Source organism: Rana temporaria, chromosome 8, assembly GCF_905171775.1.
Source record: "Rana temporaria chromosome 8, aRanTem1.1, whole genome shotgun sequence".
In the NCBI taxonomy this organism is placed as follows: Eukaryota; Metazoa; Chordata; class Amphibia; order Anura; family Ranidae; genus Rana; species Rana temporaria.
Window position 1 is genome coordinate 70687780 of NC_053496.1, and position 23095 is coordinate 70710874.

The 23095-nt window shown below is 41.3% G+C and overlaps 1 protein-coding gene and 1 pseudogene across 1 annotated transcript in view; one reads left to right on the forward strand and one right to left on the reverse strand.

Annotated features, from left to right (window-relative positions):
* Window positions 1-217: 217 nt before the first annotated feature.
* Window positions 218-23095, reverse strand: part of ZNF365 (zinc finger protein 365) — a 50815-nt gene continuing 27937 nt past the window's right edge. Inside the window, exons 3-5 of the mRNA XM_040361994.1 lie at window positions 19675-19855; window positions 7622-7659; window positions 218-2645 (exon numbers count right to left, since the gene is read on the reverse strand). Of these exons, the coding sequence (XP_040217928.1) occupies window positions 2393-2645; window positions 7622-7659; window positions 19675-19855 (472 nt within the window). The 3' untranslated portion in view covers window positions 218-2392. The remainder of the gene's footprint in view (window positions 2646-7621; window positions 7660-19674; window positions 19856-23095) is intronic.
* On the forward strand, window positions 9148-9731 carry LOC120946597 (annotated as a pseudogene).

The following is a 23095-nucleotide window of genomic DNA, read 5'->3' on the forward strand; positions in this document are numbered from 1 at the left end:
GGCGTAACTTTGGGAGAAAATTTGACATGATACTGAGCATGCGCGCGCATGCACCGTTCGTTAAGCGCGTCTTTTACGTGGGGTCACGATTCATTTCCATACAACACGCCCACTGCCTGGATCATTTGAATTAGGCGGGCTTACGCCGGCCCATATACGCTACGCCGCCGTAACTTCGGGTGCAAGTTCTTTCTGAATACGCTACTCACCTGACTAAGTTACGGCGGCGTAGCGCATATGAGATGCGCTACGCCCGCCTAAAGATACGCGATTCTTTCTGAATCCGGGCCTAGGTCTGCTGGTCTACTAGTAGCCTAAAAAGCCAGTGGTTGATTCACCCTACCACAGTCCACACAAAACTGATATTTACTTGAGCACATACAAGACAGTATATGGGCACATCCAAAACTGGCAACACTAGACAAATCAGCCATGTGACTCTAGAGCAAGCAAATTAATTATCAGACATAAAAAGCAGGTCCACACTGACCTTTTTTGCTTCAGGCACAGTAGCGCAATCGAGTCTCAAAGTTCACAACAGAATCATTGAAGCTCCTCAAGCCTCTAAGCCAGCTCTGCTCCCTCTGCTACCCCACACAAAGCTGTGATTTCTACAGCCTTTCAATCTATAATGTAAACACAAAGCATGAGCTCTAGGAAGAAGAGGTAACAGAGTGAGCTGAGCAGCCTGCAAAAATGATCTGAACAACTTTAGTTCCTCTGCTGTGATCTTTGAGGATTAATTTCTCCACAGTGTCTGCACATTCAGAGGACTTGTTTACAAACTAATTTTGTTTGTTAAAAATATGTAAATACTATAACCTGGCCACAGTTTTACTTTAAGATCTCTAAGATACTGGTGTCACAAAGGGTCATGCACAGTAAGTCCCTGGCTATATATACCCCATATTGGTGAATATGTAGCAGGCCATATACACCCTTATAAAATATTTTGGAGCCCTGTATAACACAGCATTCAATACCAAATATTTCTAAAACAGCTTTGCAAACGTCTATTCTTACTAGTGAAAGGCAACCTCTAAAAGTGCAGATTTACAAAATTACTCACTGTACAATGGTCTGTTATACAGTGTGAGTATAAGTGCTATATAAAAGGTCAGCAGCAGTTGTACAAGCCATAGCTGACCTTTGACATACAGTGTAATGTCAGTCACCCTGTAAATAATAACAATTATAACTGGAGGCATTTTTTAACTATAGCTAGTTGCAAAAGCCTAGCTACCTGCAGCAACCAATTAGATTTCATATAATTTTTTTCTTACTGCTGTAATCATTTGTAAGCTGAAATGTTATAGGTTTCTTCAGCCCAAAGCACACCATTTATCTTTAATATAGGCCAGACAGTGTGATAGCTTACTAAAGAATAAACATAATTTTCATTAAAGTTTCATTAAAGTTTAAATTCTCAGTCTTTCATTATATATGTTTATATATAAATATCTAAAATATCATTTTATCTTTTACAGCACTGTACAGTACTGACTATTTCTGTGCAAATCATAGAGTGTAAGCAATAATAAATTGTACAAACATACAGTAGCAATATTCTTTCTCCAGTTTAAAAGTGAGCTCTACCTAAACTGACATTCCAGTTACAGGTTAATGCTTATGAATAGAATCATCCTCTAATATATCTTGAGAACTCCAGAGGAGAAAAATACCCACCAGGGTTCCCAACTCTATCTCCTCCATGAAGTAGTGTAATCATTCAACTGGCTGTATTCTCTAATAAGTAAAATAAATACAAAATCTAGAGTAAGTAGAAAGTCAAAAGTTAGCCATACATGTATAGATTTCTTTTGTTCAACCCACTGGCCAAACGAGAGAAAGCTGATAGATACTTGCATCCACACTATACAGTGTGGATGGAGGAACCTTCCCTGCTGACTATGGTATTCGGACAGCCAGCTCCCGTGGCTGTCTAAATAACTGAACAGTAACTGCATCTGATTTGATGTAGTCATTGTTTGTAAATTTTCCACCTGACTTCGTTGATTGAAAGATGTACTTTTGTCGAGCCAGGTGGTGCCAACAGGGCTACCCCTGGCCTAAATTTTGACCAATTCAGCAGGAATCAGCCTAAATTTAAACCATCTATCTTTAGCATTGTCACAGGTGGGTAAACCTGGGAACTTAGGTGAAGAGAACTCACCATGAAGAACTCAGGGATAGATCAATATGTGATTTAATTTGTCTCAAAAAAAAGCATCCAACCAAAAACTGAGAAACCAGTTTTGAGGTGACTCACCAGTTAATGGACAAAGATATGTATTGCAGTTCCCCGTATATATTTACAACTCTTTCAAGAAAAAGATACCCCCATGAATTGTGAAAAGACATTTGTTTCTGTACAAAATGTAAACAAAGTTGTTTAGTACTGTTTATGAACATTATTACACATGCATATCTTTTTCCCAACTTTTGATTTGTTGTGAACTTTCCTGGCAGTGCCTGAAGAGTCCACTTTCTTCTGTGGCTTCCATATTTCTCGGCAACCTTCAGAGGTCTCGTGCAATAACTTCATTGGTTGGATGCCAACACGGTTCATATAACTGCGACCTTTCTGTGCAGACTGAGGCTTGACATCGTACATGTTATTTGCCAAATTAAAACTTCCTCGGTTCCTGAAAAATTGAACATATTGTTATATTTTTCTAAACACATTCTTTATGTACAACGCTACATTACAATAGATCTAAACCCCAAACTGTATTTGATTCAATTAGGCATAGAGTAAGGAATGCTTAAAACCTCTGTATTTTTTTTATTTGTTTGCCATGTTTGTTCCATTGGGGAGATTTCTCTTCACTGAAGTGAATATAGATTTCTATAAAGTTGTCAGTCATTTCCTTTCAATTCCTGTTCTAATCTGAACTTGAAATTTTGGATTTTCTCTCAATTTTAAGTAACAGTGAGCCCTATACAAATAGAAAGGGTAAAGCCCCTTACACACGGTCTTGACTTTTGTCCGACCAAAATCACAAATTCCATTGGAGTAAAAGAGAACATGTTCTCTATCTAAACTCCGACGGAATTCCTCGGAATTTCTGATGGGAAAAATCAGATTGGGGCATACACATGGTTGGAATTTCCGATGGAAAAAGCCCATCTGACTTTCTCCATCGGAAATTCCGACCGTGTGAACAAGGCTTAAATCTCCCAAGTGGCCACACAGATGGCAACATCAGTTCGCCAGTAGTGTGATCCAAAACAGAAAAAAAGTTTGGCTTCAGATACACGTTAATTACTATAAATTTACTCATATGCAGGATTATCTTCATAAATCCACTCACATTAATAGTTTCACCTGCAAGTTACAGTAGAACTTTACTCACCTCCCCCCAAGCAACCCTCCGCAGTTTTCAGGTGTTCACAGTCTCCCTTCATCAGGGCTGGAGAACAAAAGAACCCACAATAGCATGTGTAAGATCCAAAGGTATAAATGCTTATCTAGAGAGTTGCCATCTTTCTAGACACCAATTAATACCTTTGATTCTTACATATACTTTCCCTATTTTTTTAGTCTACAACACTAAAAAAAATGGGATTGTGAGCCCCTGAAACACATTGGCTTTTATGTTTGCATCAGACTTGATGAATAAATTCATACTGAACTTTATTTATCAGTGGAGTTCTCACTCTTTCAATATGTTTTCCAAGAATTCCTAAAAATTGGAAAAAAAAACATATTTCTTTTACCCAGCAAAGGGGACCATAGTGAGCTAGTGGACTCCACTATATCCAGTTTTAGCATTTCAGCTAACTGTTTTCTAACAGCCTGCATAAACCAGTAATGTAAGGGCCTGTGTTGACAGGCTTTGGGCTTATGTTGATAGGCAAATGAAGTTTGTTTTTTACATCAATTTGAAACGCTTCTAAGAACATTCAGAATTATTTGATGATCCAACTGGCTTCAAGTGCAACTGTGTGCACAACCACAACTACAAACCTATGTAAATAGCCAGCCAGCACTCAGCTAGTGTTCCACACCCTCAACATAATAAAAATCTGAAAAAAGTGTGGCACTGTCTCAAAAAAAATATACACCTCTAATATCTCTAACATGCTATTTGAGGTCAAAACTCATGCATAATAAATGAGCAAAATATCTTTAAGACATGTGAATCATCAAGACAATGGGGGTTATTTACGAAAGGCAAATCCACTTTGCACTACAAGTGCACTTGGAAGTGCAGTCGCTGTAAATCTGAGGGGTAGATCTGAAATGAGGGGAAGTTCTGCTGATTTTATCATCCAATATTGTGCAAGCTAAAATGCTGTTTTTTATGTTCCTTGCATGTCCCCCTCGGATCTACAGCGACTGCACTTCCAAGAGCACTTTCAGTGCACTTGGAAGTGTTTTTGAAGTGCACTTGTAGTGCAAAGTGGATTTTCCTTTAGTAAATCACCCCCGATATCTTTCAATAGCGTGTACAACATATTATGCTTAAAACAGTTATCCTTCTATCAAAACAAAGCGAATGTGTAAAAGAAACTGTGTACCTTAGTATCTCCAAATATATTAAATAGTCTGCAAAGTGAACTTCAACAAAATGTGGCCTGTGCCACCACAAAGTGTCCCCTTCTTCAACTCATGCCAATCAAACTGCTCATTCTAAATTTAGTCTTCCTAAATGTAGGAGGGCCACATTTCCTAAAAGGTATGAGGCACTGGATCAAATTAAACTGTAAGGACGGAGACGTCGTTGGCGCGCACATGCGCATTCACGCGCACTTAGACCGCAACGAACATTGATCATTGATCAATGGCGCGCATGCTACTGCGCATGCGCGAACGCAACGGAAGGCGTGCACACGCAATAGACGTTCCTAATCCCTCCTAATGCCTATTTAAAGAGAGCTCTGACAACCAGGCGGTGCTGACTGGTCTTCAGCAGTTCCCTGATTTCCTGACGCCTGTATGTTCTGCCAAGATTCCTTTTACTGACCCGGCTTGCCTTGACTCTCCCTCTGGACTCTGATCCCACCTGCAATCCTGGCTTCTGATCCCGGCTATCCATCTGACCTTGCTCATGCTGATCCCTGTGTACCTCGCTGCCTGTCTGTTATCAACCCGGCTATCCTCTGACCACCGCATCCCGGACGTTCCTGCTACTTGCTCACCCTGACTCTGCAAGAGGGTTGGAGTTCCCTTTTATCTCCAGCTGTTCTCTCCACACCATCTAGCCGGTGCCTGCTGCCCTTCAAGTATCTTCTGTCTTCTCCTCCACCTGACAGCACTCCAAGAAACACTCACAGGCACTCGTGTTCCTCCTAACCTGAACCACCATCTGTCTCACCCTCAGAGGGGTTCTGGGCTGGAGATACAAGGGAGGCCGACCTCATCATATCAGACTCCTACTAGGTACGTGACAGAAACTGATTCACTCAGTAAAATAATATTTAATAATTGATAGTTTTCTCTTTAATTGGTGTCTTAGCGGTATTAGGGGTGTATATTTAAAACAACACGCCACTTTTTTTTTTTATGCAACTGACGTCCTTTTGACCTGTATTTGACCAGCTTCAAATGGCTATTATAAAATACTATAGATTTGAATAGGAACATATCACACCTAAATATTATTGAGATCCTCATTGGATGGGCCACTTTCATGGACCAGAGGTCTGATAAAACCTGATAAAATGGGCCCACCAGGTAGCAGACACCATATTTTATCTTTTAAGTCAGCGACAGAGCTGAGGAGCCATTTGGAAAAAGCAACGCTTTCCAGGTATAAGGCAAGTGAGAGGGTTGTCCCTTTTCCTACCTCATACATGATAAGCTTGGTGTCTGGGCAACCTGCCCCAGCCCCGAAAACTGCCACATAGGAGACAATATACACTCACCAGCCACTTTATTAGGTACACCTGTTCAATTTCTTGGTAACACAAATTGCTAATCAACCATTCACATGGTAGCATCAATGCATTTAGGCATATAGACGTGGTAAAGACGACTTGCTGAATTTTAAACTGAGCATCAGAATGGGGAAGAAAGGGGATTTAAGTGATTTTGAACGTGACATGGTTGTTGGTGCCAAATGGGCTGGTCTGAGTATTTCAAAAACTGCTGATCTACTGGGATTTTCATGTACAACCATCTCTAGGGTATACAGAGAATAGTCTGAAAAAGAGAAAATATCCAGTGAGCTGCGGATGTGTGGGTGAAAATGCTGTGTTGATGTCAGAGGAGAATGGGCAGACTGGTTCGAGATATAGAAAAGCAACAGAAACTTAAATAACCACTCATTACAATCAGGGTATGCAGAATACCATCTCTGAAAGCACAACACGTCGAACCATGATGGGCTACAGCAGCAGAAGACCACATCAGGAAACAGTCTACAATTCACACAGGCTCACCAAAATTGGACAATAGAAGACTGGAAAAACGTTGTCTGGTCTGATGAGTCTCAATTTTAGCTGCGACATTCAGATGGTAGGATCAGAGTTTGGCATAAACCTCATGAAAGCATGGATTCCTTCTGCCTTGTATCAAGGATTCAGGCTAATGGTGGTGGTGTAATGGTGTGGGGGATATTTTCTTGGCACACTTTGGGCCCCTTAGTACCAATTGAGCATTGTTTAAATGCCACGGTCTACCTGAGTATTTTTGCCGACCATGTCCATCCCTTTATAACTACAGTGTACCCATCTCCTGATGACGACTTCCAGCAGAATAATGCACCATGTGTTCACTGTACTCCAATGGCCTCCACAGTCACCAGATTTCAATCCAATAGACCACCTTTGGGATGTGGTGGAATGGGAGATTCGCATCATGGATGTGCAGCCGACAAATCTGCAACAACTGTGTGATGCTATTAAGTCAATATGGACCAAAATCTCTGAGGAATGTTTCCAACACCTTAATGAATTTACGCCACAAAGAATTAAGGCAGTTCTGAAGGCAACAATGGGGGGGTCCAACCCGGTCCTAGCAAGGTGTACCTGATAAAGTGGCCGGTGAGTGTATATGCCTAAGCTTTGGGCTTTCAGAAAGTCCATATTCGCACAGGAATTTTAGCATAAAGGTCCCACCTGACATTATATACTGGATACTTTTCGTGGCAAAGAGGATTTTAGGTTAATAGATAGTATCAGACTAAAGGATTACTTTACAGAAATCTATCTTAAAGTATAACCCCTGTCAGTTTTTATTGCTGTCTGTGTTAAGGAGATTTACCCTCTTGTCCTGTTTACCCTTATTATTGAAGTGATAGAAAATCCCAAGATTTGGGTTGTCCCCAGAAAAGTAATTGAGGGGAAATCTTCCAATGGGGACAGTAGTTCTGGTGACCTGGGGGTCCCCAAGAAATTCCCTTAATTTGCAGGGATTTCCGCTCACTTCCTGTTTAGCTATGGGACAGGAAAGGAAGAGAAGGGAAATCTCCGAAGTGGGACACAGATGACAAAATAAAATTAAACAGGGGTTATAACCCTCACTCGCTCTATTCAAAATGAAAAAAAAAAAGGTTTTGCCTATAGTTCTACTTTAAGCACAATGATAAAACAAATTCTATGAATCATATTAAAAAAAACAATATAAACATTATGGTATTAAAATATTGCAACTGTAAAAACAAAATATACGTACAAGCACTTGTTTTTCCTGGTTGCCTGAAAATGTACAACCTGTGGGAACAAATGAAGAGTTTTCACATGCATAAAACATTTATGTAACCTTAGTAAATGCTTATACATTCCATATCGACCCATGGGGAAGATTTACTTAAACGTGCAAAATCTGGTGCAGCTCCGAATTTAAATCAGCTTCCATGTTTTACTATTAAAGTTTCATTGAAAAAGCTGACGTTACAGTAAAAGAAAAAAGTATTTGATCCCCTGCTGATTTTGTATGTTTTCCCACTGACAAGGAAATGACCAGTCTATAATTTTAAACAGTAGATTTATTTTAACAGTGAGAGACAGGAAAACAACAAAAATATCCAGAAAAACACATTTCAAAAAAGTTATAAATTAATTTTCATTTTAAAGAGTGAAATAAGTATTTGATCCCCTATCAATCGGCAAGATTTCTGGCTCCCAGGTGCCTTCTCTACAGGTAACGATCTGAGATTAGGAGCGTGCTCCTAATCAAGAAAGCACATGTACAGACCTGTCTGAAGTTTGCTAATGAACATCTAATGACGCATACACACAATCGGAATTTCCAACAAGAAAAGTTTGATGTGAGCTTTTGGTCAAAATTCTGACCGTGTGAAGGCCCCATCTGACTTTTTCTGGTTCTCAAGTTTTCCCACTGGAAAAGTTCTTGTTGGAAATTCCGATCGTCTGTATGCAATTCCGACCCACGTACAGCTGGACCAGAGTCTAAGTGCTCCAGTTTTAGTAAATTTCCCCCCATAATAATTGTTGTAGTATTATCACAAAAGAAAAATAGGTCAAGTGTAAAATGAATTTCCACTTCAGATAGGACTTACAAATTCTGTAAAACAAATTGTTTTGTCTTTAGATTCACATGAAATCGTAATTCTTTATACATTTAGTGCAGCTTGTTGGCAGGGATAACTGCTGACACTTAAAAAAGTAGCTTGAATAGATTTAATTAATAAAATAAGCCAATACAGCAGCTTATTAAAAGGGGTGCAAGAGGGAGAGTCATAATAGCGGTTTAATATTTTTAAAACAAGTAACCCCAAATAATTATTCTAGCTAATACCAGTCCTATTAGACATTTCCTAGTTGTTAGTGACTGTTTGTTGTTTGTTTTTTTATATAAACAATAAAGTGAGTAAACCTGGCTTAAAGTGATTGTAAAGTCTTTTTCTCTTTTTTCTTTAAAAATAACAAACATGTTATACTTACCTGCTCTGTGCAGTGGATTTGCACAAAGCAGCCCGGATCCTCCTTTTCTCAGGGCCCCCTTCTGTGCTCCTGGCCCCTCTCTCCTGTTATGTGCCCCCACAACAAGCAGCTTGCTATGGGGGCACCCGAGTCGAGTCACAGCTCCATGTGTCTATTCAGACAATGTGCTGCGGCCTGGCCCTGCCCCCTCTCACTCCTGATTGGCAAGCTGACCTTGAATGACAGCAGTGGGAGCCAATGGCGTCGCTGCTGTGTCTCAGCCAATCAGAAGGGAGAGTCCCTTCTGATTGATGCCTAGCGGAAGACAAGAAGCGGCCCCCAGTTCCAACAAGAGCAGAGCAGCCAATCCTGGGCGTGCAAACCAACAAAAGTTTCATCCAAACCAATGTAGCTGAAGCTGTCATGGCTGTACCTAAAAAGCCACAGCCCATCTATGTGGACACCAAAAAAGGGGACAAGCATCTCCTCGAAGCCTCAGGACTTGTTCCTAAATATATTAAAAGAAAGGATTTTGGTTCTACCCCCGAATACTTGGTGAGGAGGAACGAGGAAGTGAGAAGAGCCCAGGAAGAATAGGATGCTTATGTGAAAGAACGTCTTAAGATGGGCGCCATGAAACAACTGTCAGAAGAGAGACAGAATGTGCTAGAGGGATTGAAGAAAAACTGGGATGAGCTTCACCACCAGTACCAAGGCCTCTCCGTTGTGATTGACACACCGGCCAAAAAGGCCTACAAATAGAAACTGGAAGCAGAAATGAGACTGCTGGAGCGAGATCTTGATGCAATCGACAGACACAAGATGATCTACATAGCCAATAACTAGACATCACTTTTCTCACAAAATGCGAGAGAGCATTTTATTAAAGCTGAAATTTAGGTGTGAAAAAAAAAAAAAAAAGAAGGGAGAGTCTCGGACAGCCGAGACACTCGTGGACATCGCTGGACAGAGATGGGGCTCAGGTAAGTATTAGGGGGGCCGAGGGGGGCTGCTACACACAGAAGGCCTTTTATTTTAATGCATAGAATACATTAAGATAAAAAACCTTCTGACTTACAAACCCTTTAAAAAACATTAGATTCTAAGCTCCACAAGCAGGACCCTCCTATTCCTTCTGTATTGAACTGTAATTTAATTGTACTGTCTCTCTTTATATTATAAAGCGCTGTGCAAACTGCAGGCGCTATATAAAGTAGATCCTGTATTATAATAATAATAATAATAATGCATTTCACAGATCTAATCACAATTGGAAAGAATGGCTAACCTATATACAAGCTTTGAAGTGTTTTAAAATGCATGCATTAATACAAATAAGTGGGAAACACTTCAAAATGTCGGCGTGTGTTTTAAAGACAAGCTCTGGAAAATGTACAAATTACCACTAGCAGTAGGGCACTGCAAGGGTTAAATGCTCATTTAGATCTGGGGGACATAATAAAAAAAAGAAGGATCTACTTACCAAATCCTCCACACTGCTAGACCAGTATCTGCAATGTCTTTTCCCCTTGCTTCAGTGGTCTAATGTCCTGACATCATCAAGCCCAATGCAAGGTTCATACACTGGACGTGATGATACAGAGGGACAGTCTCCCGCCAGAGGGCGGGGAGCTCTATCTGCTAGGAAAGTGGATGATCAGGTAAGTATTTTGATAGCGCATTTCAATGTGTGTTACATTTTTTTTATTATTATTCTAGTGTAAAATACATAAGGCAAAAAAACAAAGTGTGTTTCAAGCCTAAAAAGTTATCGGTGTGTATTGAGACTTCATATACAGTATATTCAAGCTATATAAATCCTGTACTTCCAGAACATATACAGTAGATTATTATGCAATCTTTCTACATCAATAAAAGTCTTTGAACAGCTCTGTTAATAGAGATTTAGTGAAAAAGAGTGTGTTCAGCGCTGGAAACACAAGAGCTGGACTAAAATGCATTCTCAGCTGGTCAGCAAGTTTTCTGTCTGATATACAGTATAAGCTATTCAACTGTGTGCCTAGATATATAAAATGTGACTCGGTTAGCATTGGAACATTTAAAAGAGCATAAACAAAATATACAGTGAATCTGTGGCTACAAAATAGTAAAAAAAAAATTGGCACTTGAGGTGCCTGCACATCACCCTGCTAGACTACACTATTGGCCAATTAACTTATTATGAAACTCTGGTTAAAGATAGTACACGCACCCCTTTACCTTCTCAACCCCCCACTGTGCACAGGAAAAAATATTAATATAAATACAGTATATATACACAGTGTATATATGCCTAAAGCTGCTACTTAAATGGTATGATATACTGTATATGCTAAATTTTAAATACATTTTTTTTTTCATTTAAAATTTTACAATTAGTTTATTAAATTAATAATCATCATCATCATCATCATCATCATCATCATCATCATCATCAATAATGAGGTCGGGAGTTCACAGCCAACAGCCAACACTACCATCACAGCCAACTACTACCATAGAGCTCCAAAAGAAGGAGAAGTGTTGTGTAGCAATGTAAGGCTAATGCCGCGTACACGCGATCATTTTTCGGCATGTGGGAGCAAAGTGGGAGTAAAAACAGGTGGTTTTCTTAACAGAATGCCTATAATGTGGGGATAGCTTTTTATGCATATACAGTATTTATTTGCATATTGTTAAATATTTGTAATGTGATTATCCCCTTGGGCCATTTACAATGGTTTCCTGGTGAGTCTGACTGTTCACATTCTTGCCGGTCTTTGGGATCATGGCGGCGGCTGTGTAATGTGACTTCTATGGTAACCAGACTGCAGTCTATTTAGAGAGCGCAATGCCGTTAACGTGCCTCAGCCTTTGAGAAAGCCGATTGAGCACAACGCGTCAGTCAGGCTGTGACGTCATCACGTTGGATGGAGCTTGGATTCCATATGCAATAGGGTTACAAGATATGCTTTATATTTTCTTTGGACATGTGAGTGTTATTTTCATGTTGCAATAAAACTGGATGAGCATTCTACGCTATTGGGTCTTCTTCTTGCTTCCTATACGTATATTATGGCCCTGAGGATTTGCCGCTACTAAGGGAATCCGGCAGTGAAGCCATTCCCTACTGCACATGTGTAAAGTGCGCTGCACTCTCCAATTTTTGCCAGCTGTGGGGGAAGGAGGAGGGGGGGTACCTGTCAAAACCAGGTACCTGCTCCCCCAAGGGTTGAAAATGTGGCGGGTGGGAGCGGGAGGCAGATAAGCACCTAACACCTGCAAACTGCTGTACAACCTCTGAAAAACAGAGAAGCAGGAAAGTTCACTGGTGGTGTGAATGGGACCGAAGTGCCTTAGGAAGCAAGGGGAAATTAGAAATACAGACATCACTAAAAATCTCACATAGGTTCTAACACTACTGGATCCATTACTAGAGGAAAAACATTTTTATTGGGAGCTTTACTTTTTCACTAGTCCTCTATGAAGAACAAAAAGCTAATACTAATGCATTTTGATTTTAGTGGAAATAGTAAAATAAAAATCACCAAAAACCCACCAGTAGTGTTTACAGAAATCAGCACAGAAAAGTCTATTATAGACTAAGTAAATTACATTTGTCCCCCGGAAATTATCAAAATTATAGTAAGTAAGTATATCGGAGAAACATAATTCAAACAGGTCAAGTCAACCAACAATTCAATTCACCTTTTTATTTTTATATGTGATGGTACTTCAGCCCAGTGCTATGTTAGTTTCCGTTCCAGTTTATATAGAAGCAGAACTTTTTCATAGAAAAATTAGGGAATGTTATTTTTCTGTAAGTAGCCATATGCTTCAAATATTATCTAACCCTGACATTTATCATCAACCCCCCATAACCCTATTTCCTTTCATAACCTTAAAGTGTTACTAAACCCACAACAGTAAAATATGTCTGTATATGCAGAATAGCATGCTTGTTATACTTACTGTGAAACCTAAAGGGGATAATACTATGTATTGTGTAAAAAAGCTTTTGTATCCTGTATAGACAGATCCCCCACTTCCTGCAGAGTCTCTCCAGGCATAGCCAGATAAGACAGAGTGGTCCCCCTGCACATGCTCAGTTTGGTCTCTATTGCTGGAGAGAATATTTCCTTGTTGAGCTGAGCTTTTCAGGTCACATGATACTGACCTCACACATGTGGGGGTGTATACAAATGCTAAATGACAGCCCAGTCCCTCTCTCTACCTCCATACCCAGTTCTTTTTTTGAACGCTTCTGAACGCAAACGTGGCTAAACGGGGGATGTAAATGCAGCAAAACTGATGTTTTAAACATTGGTTACTATCTGTCAAGTTAAATCGTTCAGGAGAAGTTGTAAAAAGGTCCCGTTTATATGAAACCTGAGGCCCTGTACGCACGATCAGCCCATCCGATGAAAACGGACTGAAGGCTGAAGTCTGATGGTCTGATGGTCTGATGTGCCTACACACCATCAGTTCAAAATGCGATCGAGTCCAACACGGTGATGTAAAACACAACGACGTGCTGAAAAAACCGAAGTTCAATGCTTCCAAGCATGCGTCGACTTGATTCTGAGCATGCGCGGGTTTTGAACTGATGCTTTTGTGTACTAACCATCGGTTTTGACCGACGGTCAGGCGTCCATCAGTCCGATTATAAAGCAAGTTTTAAAACTTTGGTCTGAAGGACAAAAGTCCGATGGGGCATACACACGGTAGGTTTGGACTGATGAAACTGGACTTCAGTCCGTTTTCATCAGTTTGGACTGATCGTGTGTACAAGGCCTTAGGGTTGCCAAATTTTCAAACAGGCGTACAGGGAAACCCTACTGACTTGCCCCTATTTGTAGCCACATCCACAAAACCAGGCTCCCTCATTTGTATTCACACGCACAACAAATCTCTCCTGATTTAACAACTTCCACAGAATCATGCCCCCATTTTTAATGTGCCCTGAAACTATTGGCCACATACTTTTGGAATAAGAAGTAGACATTTAAGATATAAATACAAAATGTTTTGGGCACCAGGGGTAGAGAAATTATGCTTTATGTGCTAGTGCAAATTGTGGGTGTAGCCAAATGTCAATCACAGCCAGTGAGACAATGAGGAGAGAGCGGGGGCCGTGCTGCACTCAGTGTATGAATGGACACACAGAGCAGTGGCTCTGGAGCAAGCCTGCTCGGGTGCCCCCACAGTCAGCTGCTGGCTGTGGGGGCACTCAGCAGGAGGGAGGAGCCAGGAGAGCCAGCAGGGGGACCCAAGAAAAGGAGGATCGGGGCTGCTCTGTGCAAAACCAATGCACATAGCAGGTAAGTATAACATGTTTGTTATTATTTTTGTTTTAAAACAAGCCTTTAAAATCACTTTAATTAAAAAACTTGAGCCTACTTTGCTCTGGGTCAAGAGTGTATAACACATAAAGTGCAGAAATCAAAAGTTTGTAACAGGAGTGCAGGGGTCCAGTAATTGTTAGGGGTCAGGACTGGAGTAAGTATGCACAATGTGCTATAGTTTGGTGTAAGTGATGTCCATAGTGCTAGGGTCAGGAGTAAGTAACACGGAGTGCACAGGGCAAGGGCAAGTAATGCATAGAGTACCGAGGTCAGGAGCATATAATGTACATGAAGAGCAGGAGTCAAGAGTAAGTAATGCATACAGTGTAGAGGTCAAAGTTAAGTGATGCATTTGCAGAGATAAGGAAAAAATATTGGAGAGTGCAGGGGTCAAGAGTAAGTAATGCACATAACGAGGGAGTCAGCAGTCAGTAATGCACAGTGCAGGAGTCAGGAGAAAAAAGTAATGCACACAGTGAAGAGGTCAGGGCAAAGTGCAGGAGTTTAGGATACATGCACAGACCTCAGGAGTAATGTGCAGAGGTCAGGAATAAGTAATACACAGTTGAAGAGTCAAGAGTAGGTAACTCACAGGGTTCCAGGGTCAGGAGTAATGCACAGAACACCGAAGTCAAGAGAAAGTATTGCACAAAAGGCAGGAGTACGTAATGTACAGAGTGCAGACCTCAGAAATAAGCAAAGCCCACGTCATGGATATGCAATAATGTCTGGCAGCTTACCTGTCTCTCCATGTGTTCATTAGAGGCCAGACTCTCTTATCTGGCTGCCTTTATCATCTCTCCTCCCTGTATGGCTCCACCCCAGGCCATCCCAGGAACTCTAAATTAACCACTGCACTGCTGGTCTGCTTTGCTGATCAACGTTGTTTGTTAGTATTGTGTTCCTGCTTGCCGTGTGCAACATTATCTCTGTGTACCGACTTTGGCTTGTCTCCAACTACTCCTGTTTGCTTGTGACCCTGACCCTTGGCCTGTCCCTTGGTTACTCTCGTCTGCTTGTTGCCCCGACCTCGGCTTGCCCTTCACTATCCCTTGTGTCCTGAGTGGCTGCTTCCCCTCTCTCCCTACGGAGCGTGACCTAGGGGACTCCGGAGGCCTCGACCTGGATCCAGTTGCAGCAAAGGCCATCCTCACCACTAGAGGCTCTGGTGAATACTAACTGGATCTTAGATTCCGCACCCTGGGAAATCTTAGGCTCAAGCTTCCTCTAGGGTCCCTGTTTGTGCCCCAGTGAATCTCACCTCCATATCCACTCTGTGGTCCATCCGCAGCAGTCTGCTATAGGGTTCACTACCTTGTGGGGCACCCCCGGCTCCAACGGGGTGCACTTGTCACCTGGCCACAGGTGACCTGACAACACAGTTCAGGGGTAAGACGTATGTAACGCACAGCATGCAGGGGGTCAGGACTAATTAACGTACAGTGTACAGAGGTCAGGAGTAAGAAAAGCACAGATTGTAGGGGTTAGAAGTTAGTAACACACAGAGTACCTAGATCAGGAGCAAGTAATGCACACAATGCAGGGGTCAGGAGTAAACAAAGTAGTGTATTTGGTATTTATATGCAGCAACTTGACACCTATTTCTGCATACTTGTTCTAGGCCAATTGGGCTAGAATTACAGCCAGGCCACAAGCTCCACACTGGTCTCATGCCAGGTTTACTTTAACAGCATCCTCAGGAGAAATTAACACAAACTTTCTGTGGCTTTGCTTCTCTAATTAAGTAAAGTGGGAGAGAACTCAGAAAGAGAGTGTTATTACTGAAAACAGAGCTGGGCTAACGCAGGGCTGGTTCCACACATTGAATTAAACTCCAAAGAGGAGCCCTTGTAGAAGGTTTAATTTACATAATTGGGTATATCGAAAACTGTGAACACTGCACAACTGGCAGAATATTAGTACAACAAAAAGTGAATGTTTATCCTTGCTGCAAGATACCTACAGTTTCCAAAAGGCTGACTGGTAATGTGTGCCAATAGCAGTAATAAGGTAGAAATGGCTGCTATTTCTGTGACAGGTTATTGTTTTAAAATAAAAAAAATGCCAAATTACTGGATTTGGTGCAATAACACTTCAAAGTGCTTTCTTTGTTTCATAAGCAACCCAGTGTCTAATACCCTGGCAAAGTCAGGTTGATTCACTAAACCATTAGAAAATTCCCCAGCTTCAATGCGAGTAAACAATGCTTTGTTGTTGGTGTCAGCGGAGGGAATAGTGCCCCATTGTTGGTGCCAGTGGCAGTAATAATGCCCCATTGTTGGTGTCAGTATGAGAAATAGTCCCCCATATCATTGGGAAAAATAGTCCCCCCCAAGGGCTAGATAAAGGCAAGCAAAGGGTTGCAGTTTGGAGACCACTGCACTAAACCAAAGCTGCTAGATATTTCAGAAATAATACCACATTATGGCCACTAGATGGATCTGACGATCATCCGAAATTAACTTATAAAGGATAATATGGTCGGAATGCATCACGATTGGGTGAATATTTATGACGTTTCTCCCAATATATTGAAAAATATTTATTAAAATGCATGTCTGGACACAATAATAAAAGAATCATAATCATGTCTCTAGTACATGAACATTTTACAATGTTTTATTCTTATTCTTTAAATAAAAAGAAAAAATGCAAAGATAAAAACCTACCTGTTGTGCTCCTAACTTTCTGTTTGGGCTGACAACAGTGCTTTTCCTGCCCTGAAATCCCAAGCCTCTTTGTTGACCCTGCCTGAACTACAGAAACTCTACCTATCCTCTACTCCTCTCTGTCCTACTCCAAGTGCATACATCGATATCTTCCCCAGCAAAACAATGCTGCCGTCTTACTCTACAAGCCCTGTACACACGGCCCGGATTCTCATCAGGAAAAAAACATTGTTTTTCCTGACGAGATTCCTGGCAAGATTATCTTGCTGGCAGAGTGTACACACACACCATTCAAAATTACCACCGTTCTTTTGAATGGCACGAACGCGGTGACATCATCGACTATGACGAGCATGCGCTCGTCACATTCGATGCCGTCGCCGCCATCTTGCTACACCCTACCTATTCCTTGGAAGCTACCGCGCATGCGTCAAAGTAATTTCGAGCATGCGCGGGTTTCCATGGAGAGGCAAGTATACACACACTTGGGTCTCTCGGCAGAGAATCTCACGACGAGAAAATAGAGAGCAGGTTCTCTACTTTTCTCGTCTAGATTCTGGGCAGTTTTCTTGATGAGAAACCTCAAAGCCTCGTACACACGCTCGGTTTACTCGGCAAGAAAGCTCTGCCAGCAGTTTTCTTGCTGGTTCTCAAAGAGAGAACCGTGCGTGTGTACGAGGCTTAAGAGATCATTCATATACTGTACTTACTGTACTTAGGAGAAGGGCTCTTGGGGGAAGTAATACTGGGGGTGTGCTCAAGTCAAAAGGACCTAAGCTCCCAACAGTTGCCCCTGCAACAATTTTACAATCTTCTTGACATCACAGGGAGTAATAAAAGTTGATTCTCTATACAGAAACAACATAAAAGTTAAAATAGATGTTGAGACATTCTCTAAATGGATAAAAGGATGTCTGGGGATAAATTTGGTAATGGTTGGACACTTTAAGCACACTAATACAAAATTACCCAGAACACTAATGCTGCGTACACACGCTCGGAATTTCCGACAACAAATGTTTCATGGGAGCTTGTTGTCAGAAATAGCGACCGTGTGTAGGCTCTATCGGACATTTGCTGTCGGAATTTCCGACAACAAAAATTTAAGAGCTGGATCTCAAATTTTCCGACAACAAAATGCGTTCTCGTAAATTCCGGTTGTGTGTAGACAATTCCGATGCACAAAATTCCACGCATGCTCTGAATCAAGTACGAGAGGGAAGCGTTCGGTCTGGTAAAACTAGTGTTCGTAATGGAGATAGCACATTCGTCACGCTGCAGATTTTTTAATCTTTTATGCAGCGCATTCTCTTCTTATTTATAATGTTAGAATTATGAAGTTGTTTTGCTGCTGATATTCACACAAACTAATTTCTTCATTATTTGTCGCGATCTCCTGAATACTCTTTTTAAGTCAGATCTCCATAATAATGTTTAGAATTTATTTTTAACCACTTAAGGGCCGAGCCTGTTTTTCAGTCACGGTGTTTATAAGTTAAAAACATTTTTTTTTGCTAGAAAATTACTTAGAACCCCCAAACATTATACATTTTTTTTCTAACACCCCAGAGAATAAAGTGGCGGTCGTTGCAATACTTTGTTACACCATATTTGCACAGCGGTCTTACAAGCACACTTTTTTGGGAAAAAAATTCACTTTTTTAATTAAAAAATAAGACAACAGTAAAGTTAGCCCAATTTTTTTTATATTGTGACAGATAATGTTACGCCGAGTAAATTGATACCCAACATGTTACACTTCAAAATTGCGCCACATGGTGTTAGTATTATACATATATATGTATTTGACTTTAGCGCTAATAATTTTTTCTATGTATATTTGGTTTTAATGTTCGGTGAATGTTATTAGATTCAGCAGCTTTGGTTATTTATTGTATCCTTACACATTTTTCCACATACTCACAGTAGCGCGAGAGATTATCTTTATTCACTTTTAATTTCACCAATTGGCATCCTCTTATCCACTGAGACTGCCTTTTATAGCCACTAACAGACTAGTCAAATGTCAGTTGGTAGGGCCTAGCGATAAAGGTAAAGTGGATGTAATCTCCATTCATGAAATATGACCTAGACACATATCTGTAGTGTTTTCTTATCTCTCTCCAAAGCCCTAAGTCCTGTGTCTTTCTGCTGCTCGGTTCTTCTGTTATCAGCATGATAACTTCGGACAAGTTGTCCGACATAGGAGATAAAAGCAGCTGGAAATTTTTTTCGGGAAGGGAACTGACAGATTAGCAGAGAGCTGCTCTATTCACAGCACAGCTCTGCAAGTATCGTTGTTCCACTGCCTATGTGGAGGCGGTTGTTTGCCTTTCCTCCAAACAGCTGTCGCACAGTGTATGTCCAGACTCTCCTCCCACTGCTCAAACAAGAAGAAAAAAATCTAACACATTGTGCACTTTCTAAACAGAATATAAAGCTGAAGACAGCAGATATACAAATAAGACTTATGTAGGGAGATTTGTTTAATCTCTGTGTATCATCTGAGGCTGTTCACGCCACTGGGTATACGTGAGGGTTTTCATCCACTTTAAGTAAAATACTGCCTTTGCAACAAATTTGAAACCAACTTGGAGAAGGGCACCGATGAAGCATTTCTGGCTAATAAAGGTAACATAAGGAATCGCATAGTGCAAGCAGTATGCAGGACTGCTCCTTAAAGTTTAAAGTGTGTATTCGCTCTGTCACATCAGTTTTAGGTTCCAAAGTAAAGTAGAAGCAGCGGAACCACTGACTTTTCTAAGCAGTAGAAAGAAGCCGTTTGTGCCCACAGTATGTCTATTTGTTACACATACATCTCATAAGACAATCTATACACAATGTCTTACCACAGCATCTCTTGCGCCGGCTTGATTGTTTTTGATCTGACGATTCTGATAAAATTCCAGCTGCTTTTCTGCAAGTTCCACTCGTTGTAGCAAGTTCTCAATAAACTGCTGGAGTCTCCTTTTCCCTCGTAATTCCTTCTCAGCAGCTGCCTCCAGAAAGTGATTGATAGACACAACTTCTCTAAAGTGAAGAAGACATAATAATGTTCTACTACAACTGCTGCATTAAACAGACAGAATTAACAAACATCTAATATACTGTATACACAGAGGGGCCCCAGAAAAATTATACACACTTCAATATGAAGAATATATGCAGAAAAATGTTATTACTAGATTTATATAAACATCAAAGGGTAGCTGTAGGTCATGTTAGAATTATATAAAAAAAAAAACATAATGTGTAGCGCCACTTAGTAGAATTGTGTAAAGTCCATAAAGAGTAATAAATGCAAATAAACACTGTTCAAAGTGATCAAGAAAAGTGAAAGTTGAAACCACCATCCATCGCCATTCCAACATGTGTTCATTCTTCCAAAGTGCTCAAAAGAACCAGCCACCAACTCCTTGTGAAATCATCACTCACCAGATTAAAGGGCTGCCATTACAACAGCAGAAACACCTGTGACACATCTCTGGAGTGCGTGCAATGATCTCCAATAATATGTTATCGATGGCACCTTCAGAAGGACTCCAACTAGGACAAATAAAGCTCACCACGAGCCAGAAATAATTCCCAATAGTGCAGTATTTTATTAAAATGTTGTTAAAAACACAAACGTACATAATCAGATTAAAAGCAGTGGCATGACGTCAGCACCAGAAACTCCACCTCGATGATAAATGGTTAAAAAAAATGTAAATGAGGCCGGGTTCACACTTGTCCGACAAACGTTCCGACATTGGGAGCTCATGACGCATGTTAATGCATGTCGCATGTCAATGTTTCCCTATGAGAGCCGTCTTAACTGGTCCGACACAAGTCGGTCCGACTTTGAAAATGCTCCCTGTACTACTTTGGTCCGACTTTGATCCTACTTCAGCCCATTGAATATCATTGAAGTCGGATCAAAGTAGGAGCCTTGTCCTTACCATCCGACTTTTGACATCCGACATTGTGATTACAGCAGCAGTAAAAGGAATTTATCTCACACTGGGATTGTTTTGATTGGTCAAAGAACAAGTCAGACTATCACAAAGTCGGATCAAAGTAGTATCCTGTTCATGAAAGTCGCATGGATGTAGGACCAATGTCGCAGAGAAAAGTAGGATGAAAGTCGTACTACTGTCGTGTAGTATAGTGTGAACCCAGCCTGAGTGTGCCGTATTTGTATTCAGCACCCCCCCCCCCCCCAGTTAAAACTTTGTAGAACCACCTTTCACTGCAATTACAGCTGCATGTCGTTTTGGGGATGTCTCTACCAGCTTTGCACATCTAGAGAGTGACATTTTTGCCCATTCTTCTGTGCACAATGGCTCAAACTCTGCCAGATTGGACAAAGAGCATCTGTGAACAGCAATTTTCAGGTCTTGCCACAGATTCCCAATTGGGTTTAGGTCTGGACTTTGACTGGGCCATTCCATTCTAACACATGAATATGCTTTGATCTAAACAATTCCATTGTAGCTCTGGCTATATATTTAGGGTCATTCTCCTGCTGGAAGTTGAACCTCCACCCCAGTCTCAAGTCTTTTGCCGACTCAAACAGTTTTTTTTTTAAGATTGCCCTCCTGTATTTGGCTCCATCCATCTTCCCATCAAGTCCGACCAGCTTCCCTGTCGCCACTGAAGAAAAGCACCCCCACAAAATGAAGCTGCCGCCACTATGTTTCACAATGGGGATGGTGTGTTCAGGGTGATGTGTAGTGTTAATTTTCCAAAACACAGAGGGCTAGATTCATAAAGGACATACGACAGCGTATCTTCAGATACGCCGTCGTATGTCCGAATGAGCGCGGTCGTATCTATGCGCCTGATTCATAGAATCAGTTACGCATAGATTTGGCCTAGATACAAGCGGCGTAAGTCTCCTACGCCGTCGTATCTTAGCATATTTACGCTGGCCGCTAGGGGCGCTTCCGTAGATTTACGTGTAGAATATGCAAATTAGCTAGATATGCCGATTCAGAAACGTACTTCCGCCCGGCGCATTGATTTAGGTCGTTTACGTAAGGCTTTTTTCTGCGTAAAGTTACCCCTGCTATATGAGGCGTAGCCAATGTTAAGTATGGACGTCGGGACAGCGTATATTTTTCCTTTGTTTACGTCTTTTGCGTAAGTCGTACGCGAATAGGGCTGTGCATAAGTTACGTTCACGTCGAAAGCATTGACTATTTGCGACGTGATTTCGAGAATGCGCACTGGGATACGTTCACGGACGGCGCATGTGCCATTCGTTAGGAGTGTCAATTACGTGGGGTCAAGGCTCATTATAATACAACACACCCACTGCCTGGACAATTTGAATTAGGCGGGCTTACGCCGGCCCATTTACACTACGCCGCCGTAACTTAGGACGCAAGTTTGTTGTGAATACGGTACCTGCCTCACTAAGTTACGGCGGTGTAGTGTATCCGAGATATGCTACGCCTGCCTAAAGATAGGTAATTCTATCTGAATCTAGCCCATAGTGTTTTGCTTTTAGGCCAAATAATTTAATTTTGGTCTCAACTGGCCAGAGCACCTTCTTTCACATGTTTTGCTGTGTTTGCCACATGCCAAATAACTATACATATTACACTATCTCGATATTCACTGGACGTTTAAAGGAGTTGTAAAGAAACATTTTTTTCACCTTAATGCAATCTATGCATTAAGGTGAAAAAACATCGGATGCTGCCGCCCCCCGCCCCCCCCCGAGCCCCCGTTATACCTACCTGACCCCTCGAAAGTCCCACGCGGTCCCGAGATCCTCTTCACCGCTCAGCCTGGCCGCTGATTGGCTAGAGCGGATGGATTGAGAGCAGCGCAGCCATTGGCTGGCGCTGCTGTCAATCACATCCAGTGATGCGGCGCGCTGAGGGGCGGGGTCGAGTGATACAGTGAGCCGCTATGGCCGCTCGCTGTATCACAGGATCGCGATAGCAATTACTCAACACCATGCGTGCTCTCGCATGACTGTGGTGAGTAATTACGGGGAGGACCAGAGACAGCTGTAGAGGGACCCCAGAAGACGTAGATCGGGGCCACTCTGTGCAAAACGAACTGCACAGTGGAGGTAAGTATAACATGTTTGTTATTTTAAAGAAAAAAAATCCTTTAGTAACACTTAAGGAACTAATAACAAAAAATATAATTTGCGTAAAAGTTTATGTTTTATTTATACAACAATTCTAAAGCTTTAGAATACAAAAGCAATGGCTGGTACATCGTTGCATACAATCACTAAATGCATGTCTGTTCTCCATATTCCTGCCTCAA